The sequence below is a fragment of the Poecilia reticulata genome, linkage group LG6 (assembly GCF_000633615.1).
Source record: "Poecilia reticulata strain Guanapo linkage group LG6, Guppy_female_1.0+MT, whole genome shotgun sequence".
Classification (NCBI taxonomy): domain Eukaryota; kingdom Metazoa; phylum Chordata; class Actinopteri; order Cyprinodontiformes; family Poeciliidae; genus Poecilia; species Poecilia reticulata.
Genome location: NC_024336.1, coordinates 16,812,646 through 16,831,051, shown reverse-complemented (window position 1 = coordinate 16,831,051; position 18,406 = coordinate 16,812,646). Strand labels below are relative to the sequence as shown.

Below are 18,406 nucleotides of genomic sequence, written 5' to 3'. Positions count from 1 at the left end.
TCTCAAGTAACAATTCCTCATTGAACCATGCCCCATCTTATCTGACACACATATATCCAAAACAACAGTGAGTTCTTTGTAAAAGTATTTTATTTACACCAAGAAAAGAAATAATCCTTATTATGTCTTTGAAAAGTTGTGGTTAAAAGTTCCAAACATTTCAAGCAAAGTAACTTCAACAATAGTAAAGACAAAAAAAAAAAAAAACTTATCAGCTTGAGCAGTTCTATTTTTTTATTCTCTCAAAACATTTTTGCAATTAAAATAAGCACATTTACATGCGTGAGCTGTATTTGGTTGTATGTGACTTTTCTGTTCAAAGGTCCATGTAAAATCACCAGTCAGTGCAAACAAGGTATTTTATAGGCTAGTTGTAAAGTAATTCAAGGCAGTGTGAAAATAGTGGATAGAAGGAACTAGAAGACCGACAGACAAGTCATTTCCACAAGACCTAGCTAAAGACTGTCCTAATGTTTATACGTAAACTATTAGCAGACAACAACGTACATTGTGCTGTTTTGGTTTTGATTTTCAGTTAGTGGGCTATACATGCATTTTAAGCCTATCTTTTCATAGAGTAAAACACCTTTTTTTTTTTTTTTACACAAATTGTACAAATATACACAAACACACTAACAACTGGTTTCATTTTCATGCTGGAAAGGTTGGCCATCTCCTCTGAGTAAAGATATGCAATATCTCCCATCTGCTTCTTTATGGAACTGCAGCGAACCTAAATAAAACAACAGTAAATAACATGTCAAAAACTCAGTTATAATTTCAAAGCGGAAAGATCATTGTTGGCCAGTGCCAGAATCGGAAAGACAGCTGGTATTTAACTAAAAGCTATTGGTTTGAAATCTGTTGGAGTGTTACTTACATGAGGCTTGCTCAGGTTCTGGATTGGAACGCATTAATGGAGGAACCTCCCCAAACAAGATAGCCATCACCTGCAGTAGGCTAAATAAGTCACATTCACCCTGGTAGAGGAAAGAAAAACATCTTGGTGAAGTGTGAATGTCACTACCCAGAAACAATAACCTAAAAATATAGATTTGCTTAATCAAAGTCATGGTTTAGTCAATTAAAAATAACTTTTCTTTTTTTTTTTTTTACCTTCTTCCAATCTTTCAAGTAAGGTATTGTGACCTCACCATCACTGGCTATGTACTTTCCTTTGACAACAGTCATTTCACGTGTGGGCTTCACATAACATATCGGTGGAGAATTGGGGTAGTTTTGCTGAATCCAAACACATATGGGGATGTTGTAGGTCTTGCCTTACATAAAAACAGAGGAAAGGTTATAAATATAACTCAGGCAACAGAACAGCGCACTGCTTTATGGTCTTTCACTGTTGGTCAAGCAACAATAACGAGATTATCTGTTGTACATGGTTCAAAGTACAAACTCAGTTACCTGAAAACACCACAGGAATGGTTCCCGTAAGGCTCATCAAGCTTTTTGCGGTTCCGTCTTTGTACACTGAACAAAGTAAACCAAATATCAGATAAACGTAACATCGGATGAAATTATAATTTCTTCTGTTGTATATAGATTCACAGTGTTGAGGCTGACAAAAAAGTTTGAGTCGTTATTTTGTCGCATACCGTACTCAGCCATCTCAGGCACGAGGTTTGTGAAGTAAGTCAAGGAGACGTACATTTGATGAGCCACATGTTTTCGCAGATATGCCTTTAAAATACATTCAACAAAGCAAAGCTATGACAATGGTTTTAAAACTGAAAAAAAAAAATGCTCATGGCTATTAGTTAAACTGAAAAAGAACTTACCCTAGGGAGCATTTTCCTGATCATTTCCTCATTGAATAACATGATAAATGTAGATTTATCTTCGAAAACACTTCAAAAAAGAACAAAAGAATGAGAAAGAGCTTCTCTTTGCAATCAACTTTCAACCTGACTACCTCGAGGACAACCTCCTGTCTTTTATAACCCTGGACAGCCAGGAAGTGAACAGACCCACAATTATGCAAATGACYTGATGTACAAAGAATGATGCGTCCCACGTGGCTTTGAAAAACAAGAAAATGTGTTTTTCTTTTTAGATCAATTTTGCAATGCAGCAGCCATGGATGATTTTGCTTTTTAAAGAAAATAATCTACAGTAAGTAATTCAGCGCTGCCGTTAAGGTTGCAACATAACAGTCAGACATAGCTTGAGATAGCAATAAAATGCTGCTACCAGAACAAAATTTCCTATTAAAAACCTACGACAAATTTTACTTACAACTAAGATTATCTTTTCCAAGAATCTTACAAGAATAATATTGTTGTATAAATGTTATCTCCAGTTGAGGTGGAGCAATAAAATAAAACACAATAACAAAGATGACCTATTTTAAGGTCAACGGCATAGTTTTCTTTAAGATATACTGATAAGGGAATATGCATTTAAAATTATCTTTCTTTAGGTTTTAAGTTTATATTAAAAACTATGGTGTGTGCCTTTAAGAACAATTTTTTGCAGATTGTACATGTGACTAAAACTCTTTGTTTTAACTGCATTTAAATGTTCTTGACCCACTTTGCTTCACTATGTTATCACATTTTGCAGTCCTAATCAGGCATAACAGTATGATGACCTGCCCAATACTTGTGCTGATTCTCTTCTTGTTCCCAAAACAGCCCTAACCAGTTAATAGACTAATTAGAACTGTGAGGGTGTGCTGCAGTATCCGTTACCATGATGTTAGCAGCAAATCTACATCATGTCTAGTTTATTTAGCATCCACATTTAGCTATAGCAACACAGCTATTCTTACAGTAGTCCACACCTCACATGATTTATATATTTTCAAATAAATTCACAGGTATTCTAGTTTAAACAATACATCTGAAAAACGCAAGTAGTGAGTAGCTTAATCTTAGCTGAAAGCTGTCCTAATGTCATGCATTTTTGTGAGTTGCAAGTTGATGTCTCATTGATTGGATGTGTTTGTTTAGCACATCCAGCATATTACCTTTTTTTTTTTTTTTTAACTCTCAAACCGGTCCTGAATATTGTTTTTTTGCCTTTAGTCAAGACTCTTTTTATTGCTGAAAGAGCCAAAAGCCATGCCTCCCCGTCATTAGATCACCGTCCTTGGATACGTTTCATGCAAACAAAACCAGCAGTTATAGAGATGCTTTGACCTAGATTTCTGGGTAATCCCAATGCGGACCTTGTCAAACTTTCTGTCTGAGAATTGCGAAACGATAGTATTGCTAAATAAGATGTCTCGTCTCAACCACAGGCAGACCAAGGCAAATAAAATAATCATGCAGGAACTTTAGAGATCAGTTTGTAAATAACAAATAATGCAACTTAACCTAAGTTGCCCAACAATCTGCACATCTATAAACGAATGTGTCCGCGTTTGTAAGTGTAATTAGATGAATGTGGATTTAGAGTAAAGCGCTGGAGTCAGAACCAGAATATGTCTTTGCGAGTTCAGCCCATTTGACATTCTTTTAAGAATTTACATTTAAGTAGACATTACATGTGCCTGTTATTAAGGGCACACTTTTTTTTGTAACAAATCTTTTTAAAATTGGTCTGATGTAATATTCCAATTTCAAATGTCATGCTTTCATTAACTGTAAGCAAAAATCCTCTCAATTAAACAGAAATAAAGACCATATTTGTGAATATGTTTCACATAGTGATACGATTCTATGAACCTTTCAATAATATTCAAATCTATTGAATGGCTTTGCAGTGTTCTTCACATCACCTTTCCACAATGCTACGATCAGCAAACAGATCGATATCTATACAAGCCATTTATCTTGCTCTATAGTTTGGTGGGATGAATACAGGCCACAGCCTTTCATTTATTCATTTCACGCAATACACACATCGGCCTGTAGATGGCAGCAGAAAAAAAAGAAAATGAAAAGTGGGAAAGATTCATCTTGACATCTTTATTCTTGTCCTGCAATACATTTGCCACATTTTTTTAAAAGAGTAAATACATTTTAAATAGCTACACAGCTGACATTTTCACAAAATTCTTTCACGCCTCTATCCCACGGTTTGCAAGGGGAGAAAAGAGCCTTTGAGCTCGTTACGTTTGTGCAAACCATCACCTGCCCCTTCTCAATGGTCCATACAGTCTTTGTCATGCTTGCCAAAGTTTTAAACAAGTCCGTATGATGTAGGTGATTTGGTGGCCGAGTTTTTCCAACAACATGCTGCTGCTTTTTCTAATGCGATTGAGGGTTGTGTGTGTGTGTGTGGGGGCGGGGGGTTGTGTGCATAGATTTGTGAGACTATGATTATACTATAGGTGAACCGTTGTAAAAATAAAAAAATAAAAATAAAGGGGGGAGAGGTTTTTCCACCACAACTGTAACTCCATGTTACAAACTCCAGTTTTTTCAACCCCCCAGTTAAAGGTGGGGTCAATGATAATTCCCTACATCATTTCCATAATTTTAACACAAAGTGTCTTTCGAACCAAATCTAAAAGACCCAAGCACATTCACAGTTTGTGTCTTTTCTCTGGAGGAGAAATGAACAAGTAATTAAAAACAAACTGGCCACCAGAATCCACGTGATAACCAGACTGGTCAATATTTCTGGTTTTTGACTGTACAACAATCAGCTAAGACCAGACGTAATATAAAATGCAGCCAAGTAAAATTTTAAATCATTCACCGAAACCTGAAAATACGCCCAAGATGCACAAGTGAGGCAAATTTCAAAACCTGCTAACGACATTTCCACATCTGATAAATCAATCCGGTACATTTTCAGAGAATGTAATTTTTTTTTAAACTAGTTCCATTTTGGCAAAGGGTTTTATAACAGTTCACTTCTCACTTGACATGTATGTCATGTATTTTAACAAGTAAAATATCCTATCCAGAAAGATGCTGTTACAGAAGATCAAAACATAATAATAACCTGTAGTGTTTTTTTTTGTTTGTATGATTTTGTTTAACACAATCATATATTTTCAGATCAATCAACAAAGAAAATAGCAAACATCACCTCTGGTAGAGCTTGCTGCTAAGCGTGAGGTAAAGACTAGATAAAAGATAAGGCAAAATAAACACACAAGTCTCATTTAGGCAGCAAACAAATTAGTTATGGAGAGCGCAAGCATAGAAGCATTAAAAAAAAAAAAAGTACAAGCAACACTCTCCTGTAAACCACCATCAATCCATCTGTTTCACACATTAGTCCCACATGTACAGTAAATATGGTTTCATAAAATAAGCACCTGACTTGCTGTCGCCCCCTTAAAAGAGCTGTAGGTGGCAGAGAGAGAGGAACTTGAGGATAGAACGGTGTGTGTGTGTGTTTGTGGCAAAAAAAAAAACTGACATTGGACTCTGAGGCAGGACTTGTGCGCTACAACAGTCTGCAACACCAACTTCTGACACACCTTACTTTGGCTGCCAGGACAAGTTAGATGAGCCCTTCCTGGACCTTGGTTCCTGAGCCTTTACGATTTAAAGAAGCAAATCTTGTAGTCTGAGAATAGGAATCATTCATGAGTAAGCGCTGTAAACACTAGTTACAGAAATGAAATGTTGAAAAAAAGAAAAAGAAAAAAAAAACAATAACTTGCACGTTTTGCACACGCCGCAACTTTCCTTGTGAAACCAAACTGAAATGGAGAAGAAGTCTAAGGAGGTGTATTTCCAACACTTGAAGTTTGGAGGGTGGAGTTCTATTGCACCAGAACGTACGTACGCTAGCCGTCACAATTATTATTTTGCAAAGACATTTCACAATGAGACATTTGTAATTAGTGAATGCAGCTGCATCCTTGAAATCAACCCATTTCAGTAATCTCCCTTCAACACGTCTATCCCAAAAGAACCTTCTACCATTTCAAAGAGAGGTCAATAAAAATACCAAAGCAGGTGGCGTGTGAAATAAGCACTGTTCCAGTGGCTTTCATATCTACCAATCACAACAAAAATCCACACTTTTCCTTTACAGTTTACACTAATTAGTAAGACAAAAAAAAAAGTTTTTTCTCTATTTCTTTCCCTGTAGAACAGTCCAATAACAGGAGCCGCCCAAGGAAACCCAGCACAGGTAGAGTGAGTGCATGGAGGCTGATTATTTATGCAGTGTGACAAGAAAAAGTAAAAGTTCTTTCCAGTTGTTTTCCCAAATGAAAGTCAGCCAGTACTTCCAGAGGCTCTGTAGGGAGAGGGGGATTAGGTTTCAAGGCAAGAGGGAGGGAGTAGGAAACACCCCCTCTTCACAACCAGTGTCGAGACTGAAAACAATAAGTTAGCAAGAGAAACATGGAGCAACACAGCTTGTTCCAAGTCGTTAGTGGTGTTGCTCACAGGTCGATGCAGACCAAAACAAAACAAAAAAAAGGGGTAAGAAATTAGGAGATGGGACCAATCCAGTTCAGCTAGCCACTCAGGCAACAGTCCAAAAAAATCCTCTTTTTCATAAGAGTCTATGGTTCAGTCAGCCATGTTGGTTTCCTTTATGAGCTTTCACTTCAGTCATCATCCTTTAGTTAAAGTTCATGTGTCATCTTTAGGTTGTTTAATCCGTCACTTCTCGACTTTATGCTGCACCATTTCTCCTCAACATGTAAATGGAGAGCTGAAACACAAAACAACAGAAGACGGCACTGAAATGATGTTATCATTTCGAGAAAAAAAACTAACAGAATTCTGTATTCAGTCACATGCAGGGCCGCTGAACAGTTTATATACACGCAACAGGGGTATGAATGTTGTGGTCATGTTGGAATTTAAATGATGCAACTGAAAATTTCTTTTTTGATTTTCAGTCTTGAAAAGCAATATACCCTCTTGTGCTGGATTCCATATTTAGAAACTTGTGGAGGGACGCTGAACCAAATTGGGTGTGTGTAATTTTGACCACATGTGGATTAGAGGGAAAATCCCAGACAAACTAGGGAAGTCAAGCTCTGATCTAAAAAAAACATTGTTTGTTGTATTATTAGAGAATTAATGTAATGCAACAATTATTTGCTGAATCCTTGATTACATGGAGTTTGAGTATTGGGTTAATTACCCAGGGTGCACTCTGGCTATTACTCGCCGACTCCTGGAGGTAGACACTAACCCCCACAACTCTGCACAAGATGAATGGATGGATATTTTAATATGAATTGTTTAAAAAAAAAAAAAAAACGCACAGTTTCCATGACATTCATACCCATGGTGTATGCAAACCTTTTACCGGACCAATGGAGGGACAGTTACTGAGTTCATAATGTTTTACCTGCATCACGACACCACACATCTGCAACTCATACAGTCCTGGCCGCTCTCATCAGGTGGGTTCAGCTTCCTCAGCTTGTGCTGTCTTATTTCCCTCACCAGTGTGTAGAAGGCGTCCTCCACTCCCTGCCAAGCACACACAAACAGGGTTACAGAAAAATGGAGGCTCTTACCACGAGAAAAACCAAAGGACCACATATGTATCTTTTATAACTAGCAGCAGGTGTGCGGATCGGCTGATAAAACTACCATGGCAACCCCTTCACCGCTTCATGGCAAAACCGTAATCTATATGCTAAATCTTTGGGTTGAAAATGCGAGTGACAAAGAATCAACAGGTTCCAGCCTGAATGCGAGTGTATTAAGTACCTACAAAATAATGTGTGACAGTGAGTCACAGACAGTGGGAGCTTTGCTGCAACTGTTCCTAAGAAGGCTTTATAAATGATGTAGCTCTACTGTAGGCCAAGGTAAGCTAGCCATGACTCACCGCCTGCAGCATAATAAAAATGTTCTCGGCTACAAAAATTACATCACCCCACAGGCCGTGCACCGCTTTGTGTGCTTGAATATGTGAAAAGTAAAATGCTGAGACCAAATTTAGAGTGCTGCCAGCCGTAATGGATTTGATTTCAACGCATAATGCAAATGGATATTTGCCCAATTAATACATAATACAAAATATGACTTAAAGGTTTGCGGAGATGGGGGGCGGGGGGTAAAAATACGTATCATTGAAAGAAAAACAGAAACAGAAAAATAGGAAACAGATTCTGAACACCTACCTGCCGTGTCTTAGCCGAGGTCTCGATGTAAGGGATGCCGTAGGAGCGAGCAAGCTCCTGGGCTTGCCTTGTGTCCACTGTGCGTGCTGGGAGGTCACATTTGTTGCCCACAAGCACCATGGGTACATCATCAGAGTCTTTCACGCGCTTGATCTGTTCTCTGTGAATTGAGAGATTGCAGAATTTGAGATTACATTTTACAAAAAAAAAAAAAAAAGTTTTTCTCCCTACAGGTGATCTAAGGATTAATGAAGCTAAGGATTAATTAGGGATGGACAATACTGGGAAATTACGTGATTACAATATCAGCTGTGAAAAATAAAAAAATAAAAAAAAATCGTTATTTTCTGTACATTGCATCTGTTATAGTGAAAACGAAAGCATTGTTGATATGCAAAGCATGAATTCCTAAAACTTTGAATACAAAGTGCCACCAATTATTACGGTCAAAACAGTCTGTGGAGATGTTCACATTGCACACAATAAATGCTAATGATACACTTGTGACATATTGCGCAGTACTTTGTAGTAGTAATCCACAACAACATGTCTACGTCTGTGGGATCCTCCTGACTCCGTAAACAAGCACAGCCCGGCACCTCCACAGGAGAAGCAACCTATCACCCAGGGAACTTTAGGACCCAGAGGTAGAGCCGTGGCAAAGTCTACGCTGGGCTGTGCTGCACTGCACTGCTGAAGGAGGACAGTGGGGAGAAACAGAGGAGGGGGGGAGGTGGAGGGATAGACAACAGGCAGGCGGCAAACAGCATTACCTCATCACTACAGCAGCAAGTGCCAAACGTTGTGCAGCCTGGGGGCTGAGGAGGGGGCGACTGAGTGAGAGCAGTGGGTCACATCAGATCAACTCATGTACAGCAGGAAGCTTCTGCCACTGTCAGCTCAGTCCACTTTCATCCTAATGCAACACTATAACCCCACATATATGATCCTCTCCAGCAGATAGTCAGCACTGCTATTTTAATGCATCGTCATGAGCTACCAGTAGGACTCGAGAGAAAAACTCGATTGGCGAAGATAAAGAGCCCTGTCATCTCCAGCAGAAACTCCCCCACTTCCCGCTGGCTTTCTCCTTTCCCTGTCCTTGGGTGCGTTACCTCTGCCTGCTCCTCTAATTGAGTCAGGATCAATTTCATTGGCATCACACTGTAAGCCTCCAGTTGGGGGCTAAGCTTTCTTTAGCTTGTGTTAAACGCTACAGCATGACATCACCCTACTACTGCAGAGAGCTGGCACACTCACACATTGACACAAAGCTCTCTGAATCCAGACCCCACAGGAGCCCTCGTAACATATTCACATATACATGTAGACACGTAAAGAAAGGCTAAGAAGAAGACTAAACAATGTTCTTGTGTGTCAGATATACCAACAATGATATATATGTGTATCCGGATATCTTCAACAAACCTGTACTGGTGAATGTCCTCAAAAGACTTGGTGTTGTTGATTGCAAAGACGCAGAGGAAGCCCTCTCCTGTTCTCATGTACTGATCCCTCATGGCGCTGTACTCCTCCTGACCTGCAGTGTCCAGGATGTCCAGCAAGCATGTCTCCCCGTCGATCACCACTTGCTTCCGGTAGGAGTCCTTCAGAAAAAGGAGACACTTAAATGTTTTAATTTATGCACAAAAAAAATAAACAACAACAAAAAAAAAAGCATCGTACTCCAACAGTCCTGAAGAGGACGGTGAGGGGAATCATCTCTGAGCTGTTGCAGAAACTGAAAAGTTGAACATTTAGAGAGTCTTTGTAGTTTAGGAACTGCAACATCAAAAGCAGAACCATCACACTGTGACTTAGTTTTCTGCAACACATACCTTACTTAAAATGCTGAACTGCTGTAATGACTAAGAAGACACAGATCGAATGTGCGCATTTAAACAGACAAGTCTTTTCTGACCACTGTTATAGATTTAGTCAAATTGAATAATTCAGGTGGCAGACTGGGATGTTCAAAACATGAGGATGCTTGAGTATTGTTATCAGAGTGCCAAACAAAATGTGAAGGTTAATCTTTGAAGACACTGAACAAACAGTTTTATAAAGGTTCATTTTATTTTTGTTAATAATAAAAAAAAAAGTTCCACCATCACAAAACCAAGAAATTAGCCGATCACCTGTTCCTTTAGTACAGCTGTGTCAAATGTTTTTTGTCCACATTGTACATAGACTTAGTAATTAACCTGCGTGAAGTCAGATTGAAATTGTTGTAAAATTACAGGTTTCTGTTTATTCCCTCTATTGGCAAACCAGTTCTGTTGTAACCCATCATTGTGACTATCCAAACATCCAGTGTCTATGCTGGAAGGAACAGAACCGCCAGCCAGCCTTGGGAGTTTCCCCAGAGCGATTAATCACCTGTTGTGTTGACATTGGACTCATCCAACCCGAGAGACGGATGCTGGAACTGGGTCACTGCAGACCCAGGCCAAGTTTAAAAAGTAATCAGTCGGACCTCAAGTAAGGCGTTCCATGTTTTACTAAAAGCCTCCATCTAGTGTTGGTGAAGTTTATTCATCAGCTTAGGCCATGAAATCCTTTTTTCTTTTCACTCCTGAGAAATGACTAAACTCAGAATTTTGTGAGATTTTTCAAAAAATAGACAAGTGTGGCAGTGAAAGGCTGGCAAGCTATTCAGACATTTAATGACTTTAGCAACTTAAGTCAACTCAAAATGAAAGTGTTTGTATGAAAGGGCTACAAGCCTCTGCGAATCTACAATTTCACAACGGACATTCGGTACCTCTTTTTTCCAGCCAAACAACGGCCATGGAGTTACATAAACTGTGCCTGGCAGTGTTAGCAATCCGCTACGCAGGCTGGAATATTCCAGTGTGTTTTAGCTTTTGCAAAAAAAATAAAACCAAACAAAAAAAACAGAGTAAACCTTTAGATTCAGTCAGCTGTGCTACAACATCAAAGAGAATGTCTTCTGGTCCTTTTTGCCTTCAAGGGCTTCTGGTTGTTGCTGAAAATGAACCCTAAAGAACCATGTTTAGCTGATTCACCAAATCAGCTGATGAGGGAGATTTATACAGCATACACCTGACTAACCTGACCGACCTTCGTGAACGTACATCATTTTTCCCCACAAGAAGTCCATATTAAAGTTAGTGATTTTTTTTTATACTTATCTCTAACAAACTGTATCGCAAGTGCGGGAAAATTAAATGATAATAAATAGAAACATCGTCTAAATATGTGAATTACAAACAGATAGTTCAAGGGGGATCTGACGTAGGCTGCTGCATATCCCAGCTGACATTGTCTTGCTGTTGGGTCACCGAGTTGTGAGGAAGGATGTCCAGCAGAAAGATGGACGTGGTTGGATTTCGGTCATCGTAAATCCATCTCTACTTCCCATTAAATCTTGACAGATTTTCAGATCCCATGAAAAATGAGGGGATGAGAGGAGCAGCGTATCGGAGCCAATGTTTAGCCTTCCAACATGCGGTCACACACAAAAAAACATGGAGTGCTCTCCCTTTGTTTGTTCGAGCATAGGGGCCAGGAATGCAAATACACAAAAAGGACATTGTCTGGCCAGAGGCAGGCGTGGTGAGAAAGTGAGGGAGAGAGGGGAGACTGACAGAAAAAGAGAGAAAAGAGAGGAGAAAAATACTCTCCCTGGCTGCCTGCTTGTTACAAGCATTGCAACCTTTTCCTCCAATGTTAGATCCGCGATGATGTAAAATGTAAGGTTCGCGCAAACTCCTTCAAAGTCTGACCATTTTGGAGAATCGACAGGAGATCCGGTGCATTTAGTGAGAGAAACATGGCTCAGATCAAGCCTTCATGTCAGCGAGGTTCACAGTATGCTCTGTGCTTCTGCCATCCAAGCCGCTAAAATGTCATGTCAAAGCATTTCCACAGCTTAGAGTGCATTTAATGACACACCAGGCGAAGATCCTGAGTGACCTGAGTGTTTTCACCCAGTAAGAACCAAAGATTAATGCAGCTTGCTGCTGTAATCTGCCCACAAATAAAGGCAATTACATGAAATTGGATATATTAGACGTTTGTCTGTTTAATTATTTTGATAATATAGAATATTAGGCAACCATACTGTGAAAATCTGATTCGAGCCTCTATGCCTAATACTTCCAAAGTATAAAGATTCTAAAACTAGAGATAAATCATCCAATGTTGAATAAAACCAGAACGAATACCAAAACACAACAGTTCAAGAGGGAATAATTAATAATTATTTTTTTTAAGCATCATGATCTACTCAGTGCCACTTCAAGCTCTGGGTGACATATCCACAGGAGTAACAGAATGTGCAGTGCAGTCATACCTCTATGGTAGGGTCATATTCATCCACAAAGTGGTTCTGGATGAGCTGGATGGTGAGCGCACTCTTGCCCACGCCTCCAGCTCCCACCACCACCAGCTTATACTCCGTCATGTTTGCTGCTGCCGTCCACAACGCGACGCTGACGGAGAGAAGAAAGAGGGCGTTAAAAACGAGCATGCTAGGAAAAGACTAAAAGTAAAAAAACAATGCTTAAATTAAGAACCAAGCGGTGAAAAGTTTTCTAGTCATTGGGTCATTCACGACATGAGGTACAGAAAAAACATCCGATGGCGGCCTTACTGCCCGTTGGCGAGAAAAAGTGGCGTTTTACATGTGTTTGAGTAGGTATTCAGTGGGGGGGTTGAAGTTGAGCCCCTCAAAAAGGGGAATGTGAAAAATGTGCCGACGGTACTCAGTGTTCCCATCCTTGACCACAGTAAAGAGAGAGCATGAGAGTGGGAGCAGCAAAAGAAGGAGAAAAGAAGGAAGAACACAATGACACTGGCAGACGATGGATCCTCATCACTCAGGCTTCAGATTACTAAAATCTGCCTTTTGACCTTGATAGACGGAGGCCACAGACGCATACAGAGCATCCAGCAGAACACAAGTTCAATGAAACAGAATCTTTATTTGTTGTTACCTCAAATTTTCTCCATAGTCAACATCAGCAGGAATAAAAATTCTTTTAATGGGGGAGTATGGTTTAATTTTTTTCCCCTTTAAATCCACGCATAGTTGAAATAATACATACTCTTAAATAAGCATATAGCTGTCACAAATATTTGGATAAATGTCCCATACCTAGTTGGAGAGTTTTGCAACAACCAATATTCTTCGGACAGAATCCGTTCTCGATCTTTGACTACTATTTTTTTTTTTCCCCCATCAGAAAAGATCAAGTTTATTTGATTACCGTAATTGGTTTTCTGACACAAACCTGGCTTTTAAGCATAGTTTATACATTTTTAAAGACTTGATGTCAGTGGACATTCCAGAGGCAAAGAGTTAGCCCACTTCATGTCAAAGTCTGCTTTGACATGAAGAACCAGAAAAAGCATCAACACCATTGTTCCTTTAGCAGTGGTGTAAGTTTAACATACCCACGGACTCGGAGGTAACCGACAAGAAAGGCACCTGCTCCAAAAATGGACGCCACCCATCTTGACTGAAATTTGCTCCTCTCCACAAGAAGCCAAATGCTCTCTGTAGAAAACTTCAGAAGTCAAAGGTCGAGGTATTTGACCACAATTACAAGAAGAATGTTTGGAGGAGTAAATGTGTGACTTTCAGATACAAGATCATTGAAACAACCTTCAGGAATGGTGATGGCACATCAAGTTGAGGGTCTGTTCCTCTGCTAGACGGTGCATTTATGATTGGCTGACATGTACAAAAAAACATAAAAAGGACCACATCTAAATTCTTCAGTTTAATAAATTAAATAAAAGTTGTATGTCTACCCAGTGCAAAAAAAAAAAAAGGAAAAAAGAAAAGAAAAAAATCATGACGAACTGCCACTGTGCTAAAGTAGCTGGATGGACTTCAAAACCAAATCAACATTATCAACAGTGAAACACTTCTCCAATAACTGGGAAAATTTTAAACTCAAACACCGACATGGATGAAAAATTCTGGTTTTATCTAAAAAAAGTAAATAAATAAAATTAAAAAAATAAAAAGAGCTTTAAAAAAAACAACTGTCATAAGGACAACAGTGTTCTCACGGATCCATTGACTTGTAGCTAAGGGGTTTAAGAATTTCCTTGCTTCTGGTTGAATGGCGTAAAGTACAAAAGATGTTGATTAACAAACCTACATTTTGTTTATATATATTGTATATATATATATAACAAAATGTTATATATAACCCTAACCCTAACCCATATATTGTATATAAAACAAAAGCTAATAGAAAGAAGAGATGATCACACAGATCCAATGACATCAACAAACTGCTGCACTGCTCACCTGTAAAATTCCAGGTGTTGGCAAGTGGAAAGAGTAGACATGAATGTTTTACACGATGTTCTGAAGTAGAGTGTGACTCAGTTTATGGAAAAATTACAAAAAGGTTTCTAAATCTATGACCTGAGAATGACACCTGATTCACAAGCCCATTAAAAAAGGAATAGAGCATAACCTCAGACGAGGATTTTGTCATTTTGTTCATGACTAATACCTTTGGCACCAGATTAACATCAGACAGCCCCTGATTGGCCAGGTGATGCCATCATGATGTCACCTCTCATTACGTCAATTAGGAAAATAACGGGGATTTCTATTGACGTCAAGACGTTATTGTTCTGAAGAACTTCATATTTTCATTTTCGATGTGGCAGGACATATTTGTGCACATTCAAACTTCAATTTTGTAATAAAATGCAGATCTTATGTTAATCATGTTATATTTATATTAATTGTGTGTTTGTGTCAGATTTCCTGTTTGGCAAATTTGACTGATATTTAATCATAGTTTTAAATGTGTGACATTTGTAAATATGTTACTTTTTAATGCATATTTTTAAAAAAATAAATCAATATCTATGTCACACCTTAATCCTTCATTCTAAGTGTATGTTTCTCTCATTCCTTGCTGTTTTGATGAAACACTCAAAAAATAAAAATAAAAGCTAGCTGGGACTAACATGCATATAAGGTGTCCTTGGCCTAATGTTTTGTAAAAGGYTTAAAAAAAGAAAATCATTAACCCACACCACCTGTTACAGTGTGTATCCAGTRCATTAAGGTATCATTACAGGCAAGGGTCACATACTGTATGCCACTGAACCTTGTGTGGGCAAAGGAAAGTCTTCTACCATTTGAAATTCACTGTTCTGTCCACTAGACAAACTCTTTGCTCACCAATGATTTTAGCTAAAATTAAGTTCTATTGTAAGAGCAGAAATACACGAAACGTCGTCCCTGGAGTGCAGTTTCAGAAAGAAGAGCAGCAATTCTCTGAAACGGAGCAACATGTCAGAGAAACAAAAAGAARGCGAATAATTACAAAAAGCGCCTTCATGTGGCAAATCAAGTGGAAAGTGAAAAACARCTGACAACTTGTCACATTTGGTGTTATGTTTGGGTGTGGTGTTGTATTATTAGAATCTCAGAGCAAAAAGGCTGTGTTATTTGCATACAAACTGTGCCACTGTGCTGTGTGGGCAGACTAATATTAGCCAACAGAATGACCAGAATGATGTTAATGATTGACAGGAGAGCAGGGCTCCATACTGAMAACGGGCATTAACTGCTCTCRTTTAATCACAATGATACACTTTATGTTCCAGCGTAACATCCCCAATATGCGAACCTGGGTGGAAAGTGTAGCACGTAATGCTYCTTTTTGTAAAAACACCTARAAACCTTTTAAAACTTCATTGTGGACTGCAAAATCAACTAAAGTAGCTTCTTCAGAGTTGATCGCAAAGATCTGAGCAAGTATCGGAAGTACAATCTTGTCATCAAGGTATATCAAAGTTAAAAAAAAAGAAAAAGCAATAAAAAAGGCTACATTTTTCTTTTATGTTACTTGTTTAGTGCTGCTCCTTCACCACATCTGCTATGCACTGCTGTTCATAGCAATACTAAACCTTTCCTGTGCTTAGAGTATTTTGTTGTTCAACTTTGTGTATATAAAAAAATACCACCTAAAAACTTCTTTAATTAATGTGTTTTATTTGAGCAACATAAGATATAACTGATGCTTTTCTGTTCCGAATAAAAGCAGTTACAGTATGATACCATGGGAATCTCATGCTGGTCCATGTTTGCGTGTAACTGGTTGAATGGACACCTGCACTTTAATAATATACAATAAAGTCTTTTAATATAGTTTTCAATTAATTGGGTTTTAAACATAATTTATATTAAAAAAATAAAAGGTAATTGATAAATACACTTATAGCCAGTTGTATTACACATTCAACTTCAATTATCCCTAGTCTTTTAATCCGTTTATAACAAACCACACTAACCTGACCACTTCAGTCATTTTGATCTAACCAGCATGCTCAAAGGTTCAGCTCCCGTTAGTAGATTATTTACAAGCACTATATATCTCAACTATTAACCAGTTGTTTTTTTGAGTGTGTGTGTGTGTGGAGAACTGAATTACTCAGTACATACGATGAGGAAACCAAGCTCACCAGAGTTTGGCATGGCTGATTGATATAATCACATTTTTATGACAACTTTAACATCTGAAAACATGAAACAAATTAAGCAGTCAGTCATTCAAAGGAAAACTCCACTGCGGATTTTTATACTGTGTCACTTTAAGGTTCGTGCAACTTGATTTGTTTTGCAATACTGCAATCTGTTGAATTGGACCACATACCATTTTGAAACATTCAATGGAAGTAAAAAAAGAAAAAGTAAATAAGGCAGAACAAATATACACAACCCCACTTCTTTGTGAGGTCCACAACTCTTAATACTGTATAAAATGCCATTTTTAATGTCTTCCCCTACTTGGCAAAAAGAATTACTCAATAAACATTAATTTATTGTTATAGGCAAGTGCAAGAAGTAGCATGAAAATTAAAGATATTAAACAATTCAGTAGAAAGCGAAAACGTAGCTCAGAATCCTGCATTGTTGATAATAATTGAAAAACAATCGACTTAAAAAACAACAAGAAGTATAAAATTCCAAAAACGATGAATGTGACAGCTGTGGCTAAGGTTGCCCAATATTAGCAAATGTGCTAAATTTGATGAGTGGTGTGATAATAATATGAGTTGTGGTAAATAAACAAATAAATAAACAGCACTAATGTGTTCCTGCTTTGGGTTCACAACAAACATATGATACTATGCAGCTACTGAGAAAAAAAAATACATTAAATGTTTCCATCTCAACAACATMATTTTATTTAAAAAGTTTTTTTTTCTGGTTGACATCGCTGTTTTGGCAGTAAAACAGCTGAGTTGCAGCATCTTAATGACTCGGCCACTTACATTTTTATGATGCATTAAATAACAAGTGTCACCAAATATATTGCAGACACAGAGAGCCTGAATGCACGGCACTTAAAAAATTAGCTAACACTTACTGCAGCTCAGACACTTCTTCACAATACACTGTTTAGAGTGGTACTACAATAACAATAAATTAGTAATATATTGTGATGGCCAAGTCGTCACTCCTATCCTACATACGTCTGTGTATAAGAGTTGTTGAAGCACMGACTAAAGCCGTAGCCTAAGTTATGTGAATCTCACCCAAAGTTTTGAATGCTTTGGGTGAGACACAAAGCTCTCAGCACTGTGTTTATTTATGCTCATGCACCTTTTCATACCGTACTTTTATCTTCCACTAAACTTTTCACTAAAATGCTTGCACACAGAACCCTATAGAAAGGACAGCTTCAAATCTTCAGCTTGCACCATCAACTAATTTAAGTAGAAATTGAGATGTGTACAAGAATACAAGATATTGTATATATATGTTTTTTACCTTTATCATTTAGGCAGAGTTTCATTTGTTTCCTTAGGTTTGGTAGCATTTTATTAAATACACTCTTCCCTCTTCAAGCCCATTGCATGGCAGATGCACTCCTTTTATACAAGCCTGATTTTTTTTTTAAATAAATATTCCACTCCTTTCCTTGAGACACATATCTGTTCATTGTGCTCAGATATTTGTAATTTCAGCAATAGCCCATCAGAGCCCATCAATTTCCCATAAAGGTCATATTTGTGCAAGTCCATTTTTACATATCCGTAGAAACACAACAATTTGAGTTTAGATGGAGGTTTTCTGGGTGAACAAGACCCAAAACATCCCTACAAAGCAGCCAATTCTTAAATAATTCTGTATCTTAGAAGCTATGTGAATTGTGAGAATCAAATATATTTATTTTGTTGCTATGCAGCTTCGCATATGCGCTAAATGTCGAGCCAAACGTTTAAGTGTTGTAATATTTCCGAAGCTCTAAAATGTGCAATCCTKTGGCCTTGTCCAGTTATGACAAAACCCAATTCACCAAACATCTGACCAATAGGGAGGGGGCATCTGGTTTAACAAACACAGACCGCTACTGTGACCAAAATGTTTTTACA

The 18,406-nt window shown here is 38.1% G+C and overlaps 2 protein-coding genes across 2 annotated transcripts in view; both read right to left on the bottom strand.

The window, feature by feature from the left end:
- Positions 1–87: 87 nt before the first annotated feature.
- Positions 88–1,918, bottom strand: LOC103466144 (tumor susceptibility gene 101 protein). The gene is made up of 6 exons (XM_008411534.2): positions 1,794–1,918; positions 1,611–1,695; positions 1,420–1,485; positions 1,117–1,280; positions 881–980; positions 88–733 (listed from the first exon to the last, which is right to left on the bottom strand). Exons 1-6 carry the CDS (start codon positions 1,833–1,835, stop codon positions 633–635), a joined length of 558 nt encoding a protein of 185 aa, XP_008409756.1. The 5' UTR covers positions 1,836–1,918; the 3' UTR covers positions 88–632.
- Positions 1,919–3,906: 1,988 nt separating this feature from the next.
- hrasb (HRas proto-oncogene, GTPase b) overlaps positions 3,907–18,406 on the bottom strand; it is a 19,390-nt gene continuing 4,890 nt past the window's right edge. Inside the window, exons 2-6 of the mRNA XM_008411533.2 lie at positions 12,339–12,477; positions 9,449–9,627; positions 8,021–8,180; positions 7,237–7,361; positions 3,907–6,588 (exon numbers count right to left, since the gene is read on the bottom strand). Coding sequence (XP_008409755.1) covers positions 7,242–7,361; positions 8,021–8,180; positions 9,449–9,627; positions 12,339–12,449 — 570 coding nt within the window. The 5' untranslated portion in view covers positions 12,450–12,477 and the 3' untranslated portion in view covers positions 3,907–6,588; positions 7,237–7,241. The remainder of the gene's footprint in view (positions 6,589–7,236; positions 7,362–8,020; positions 8,181–9,448; positions 9,628–12,338; positions 12,478–18,406) is intronic.

Coding starts and splice junctions, on each gene's coding strand:
- LOC103466144 (XM_008411534.2), bottom strand. CDS start 1,835: ATGTTATTCAATGAGGAAATGATCAGGAAAATGCTCCCTAGG. Junction 1,696..1,793: donor TCAGGAAAATGCTCCCTAGG/GTAAGTTCTTTT, acceptor TGTATTTTAAAG/GCATATCTGCGAAAACATGT. Junction 1,486..1,610: donor GCCTGAGATGGCTGAGTACG/GTATGCGACAAA, acceptor TACTTTGTTCAG/TGTACAAAGACGGAACCGCA.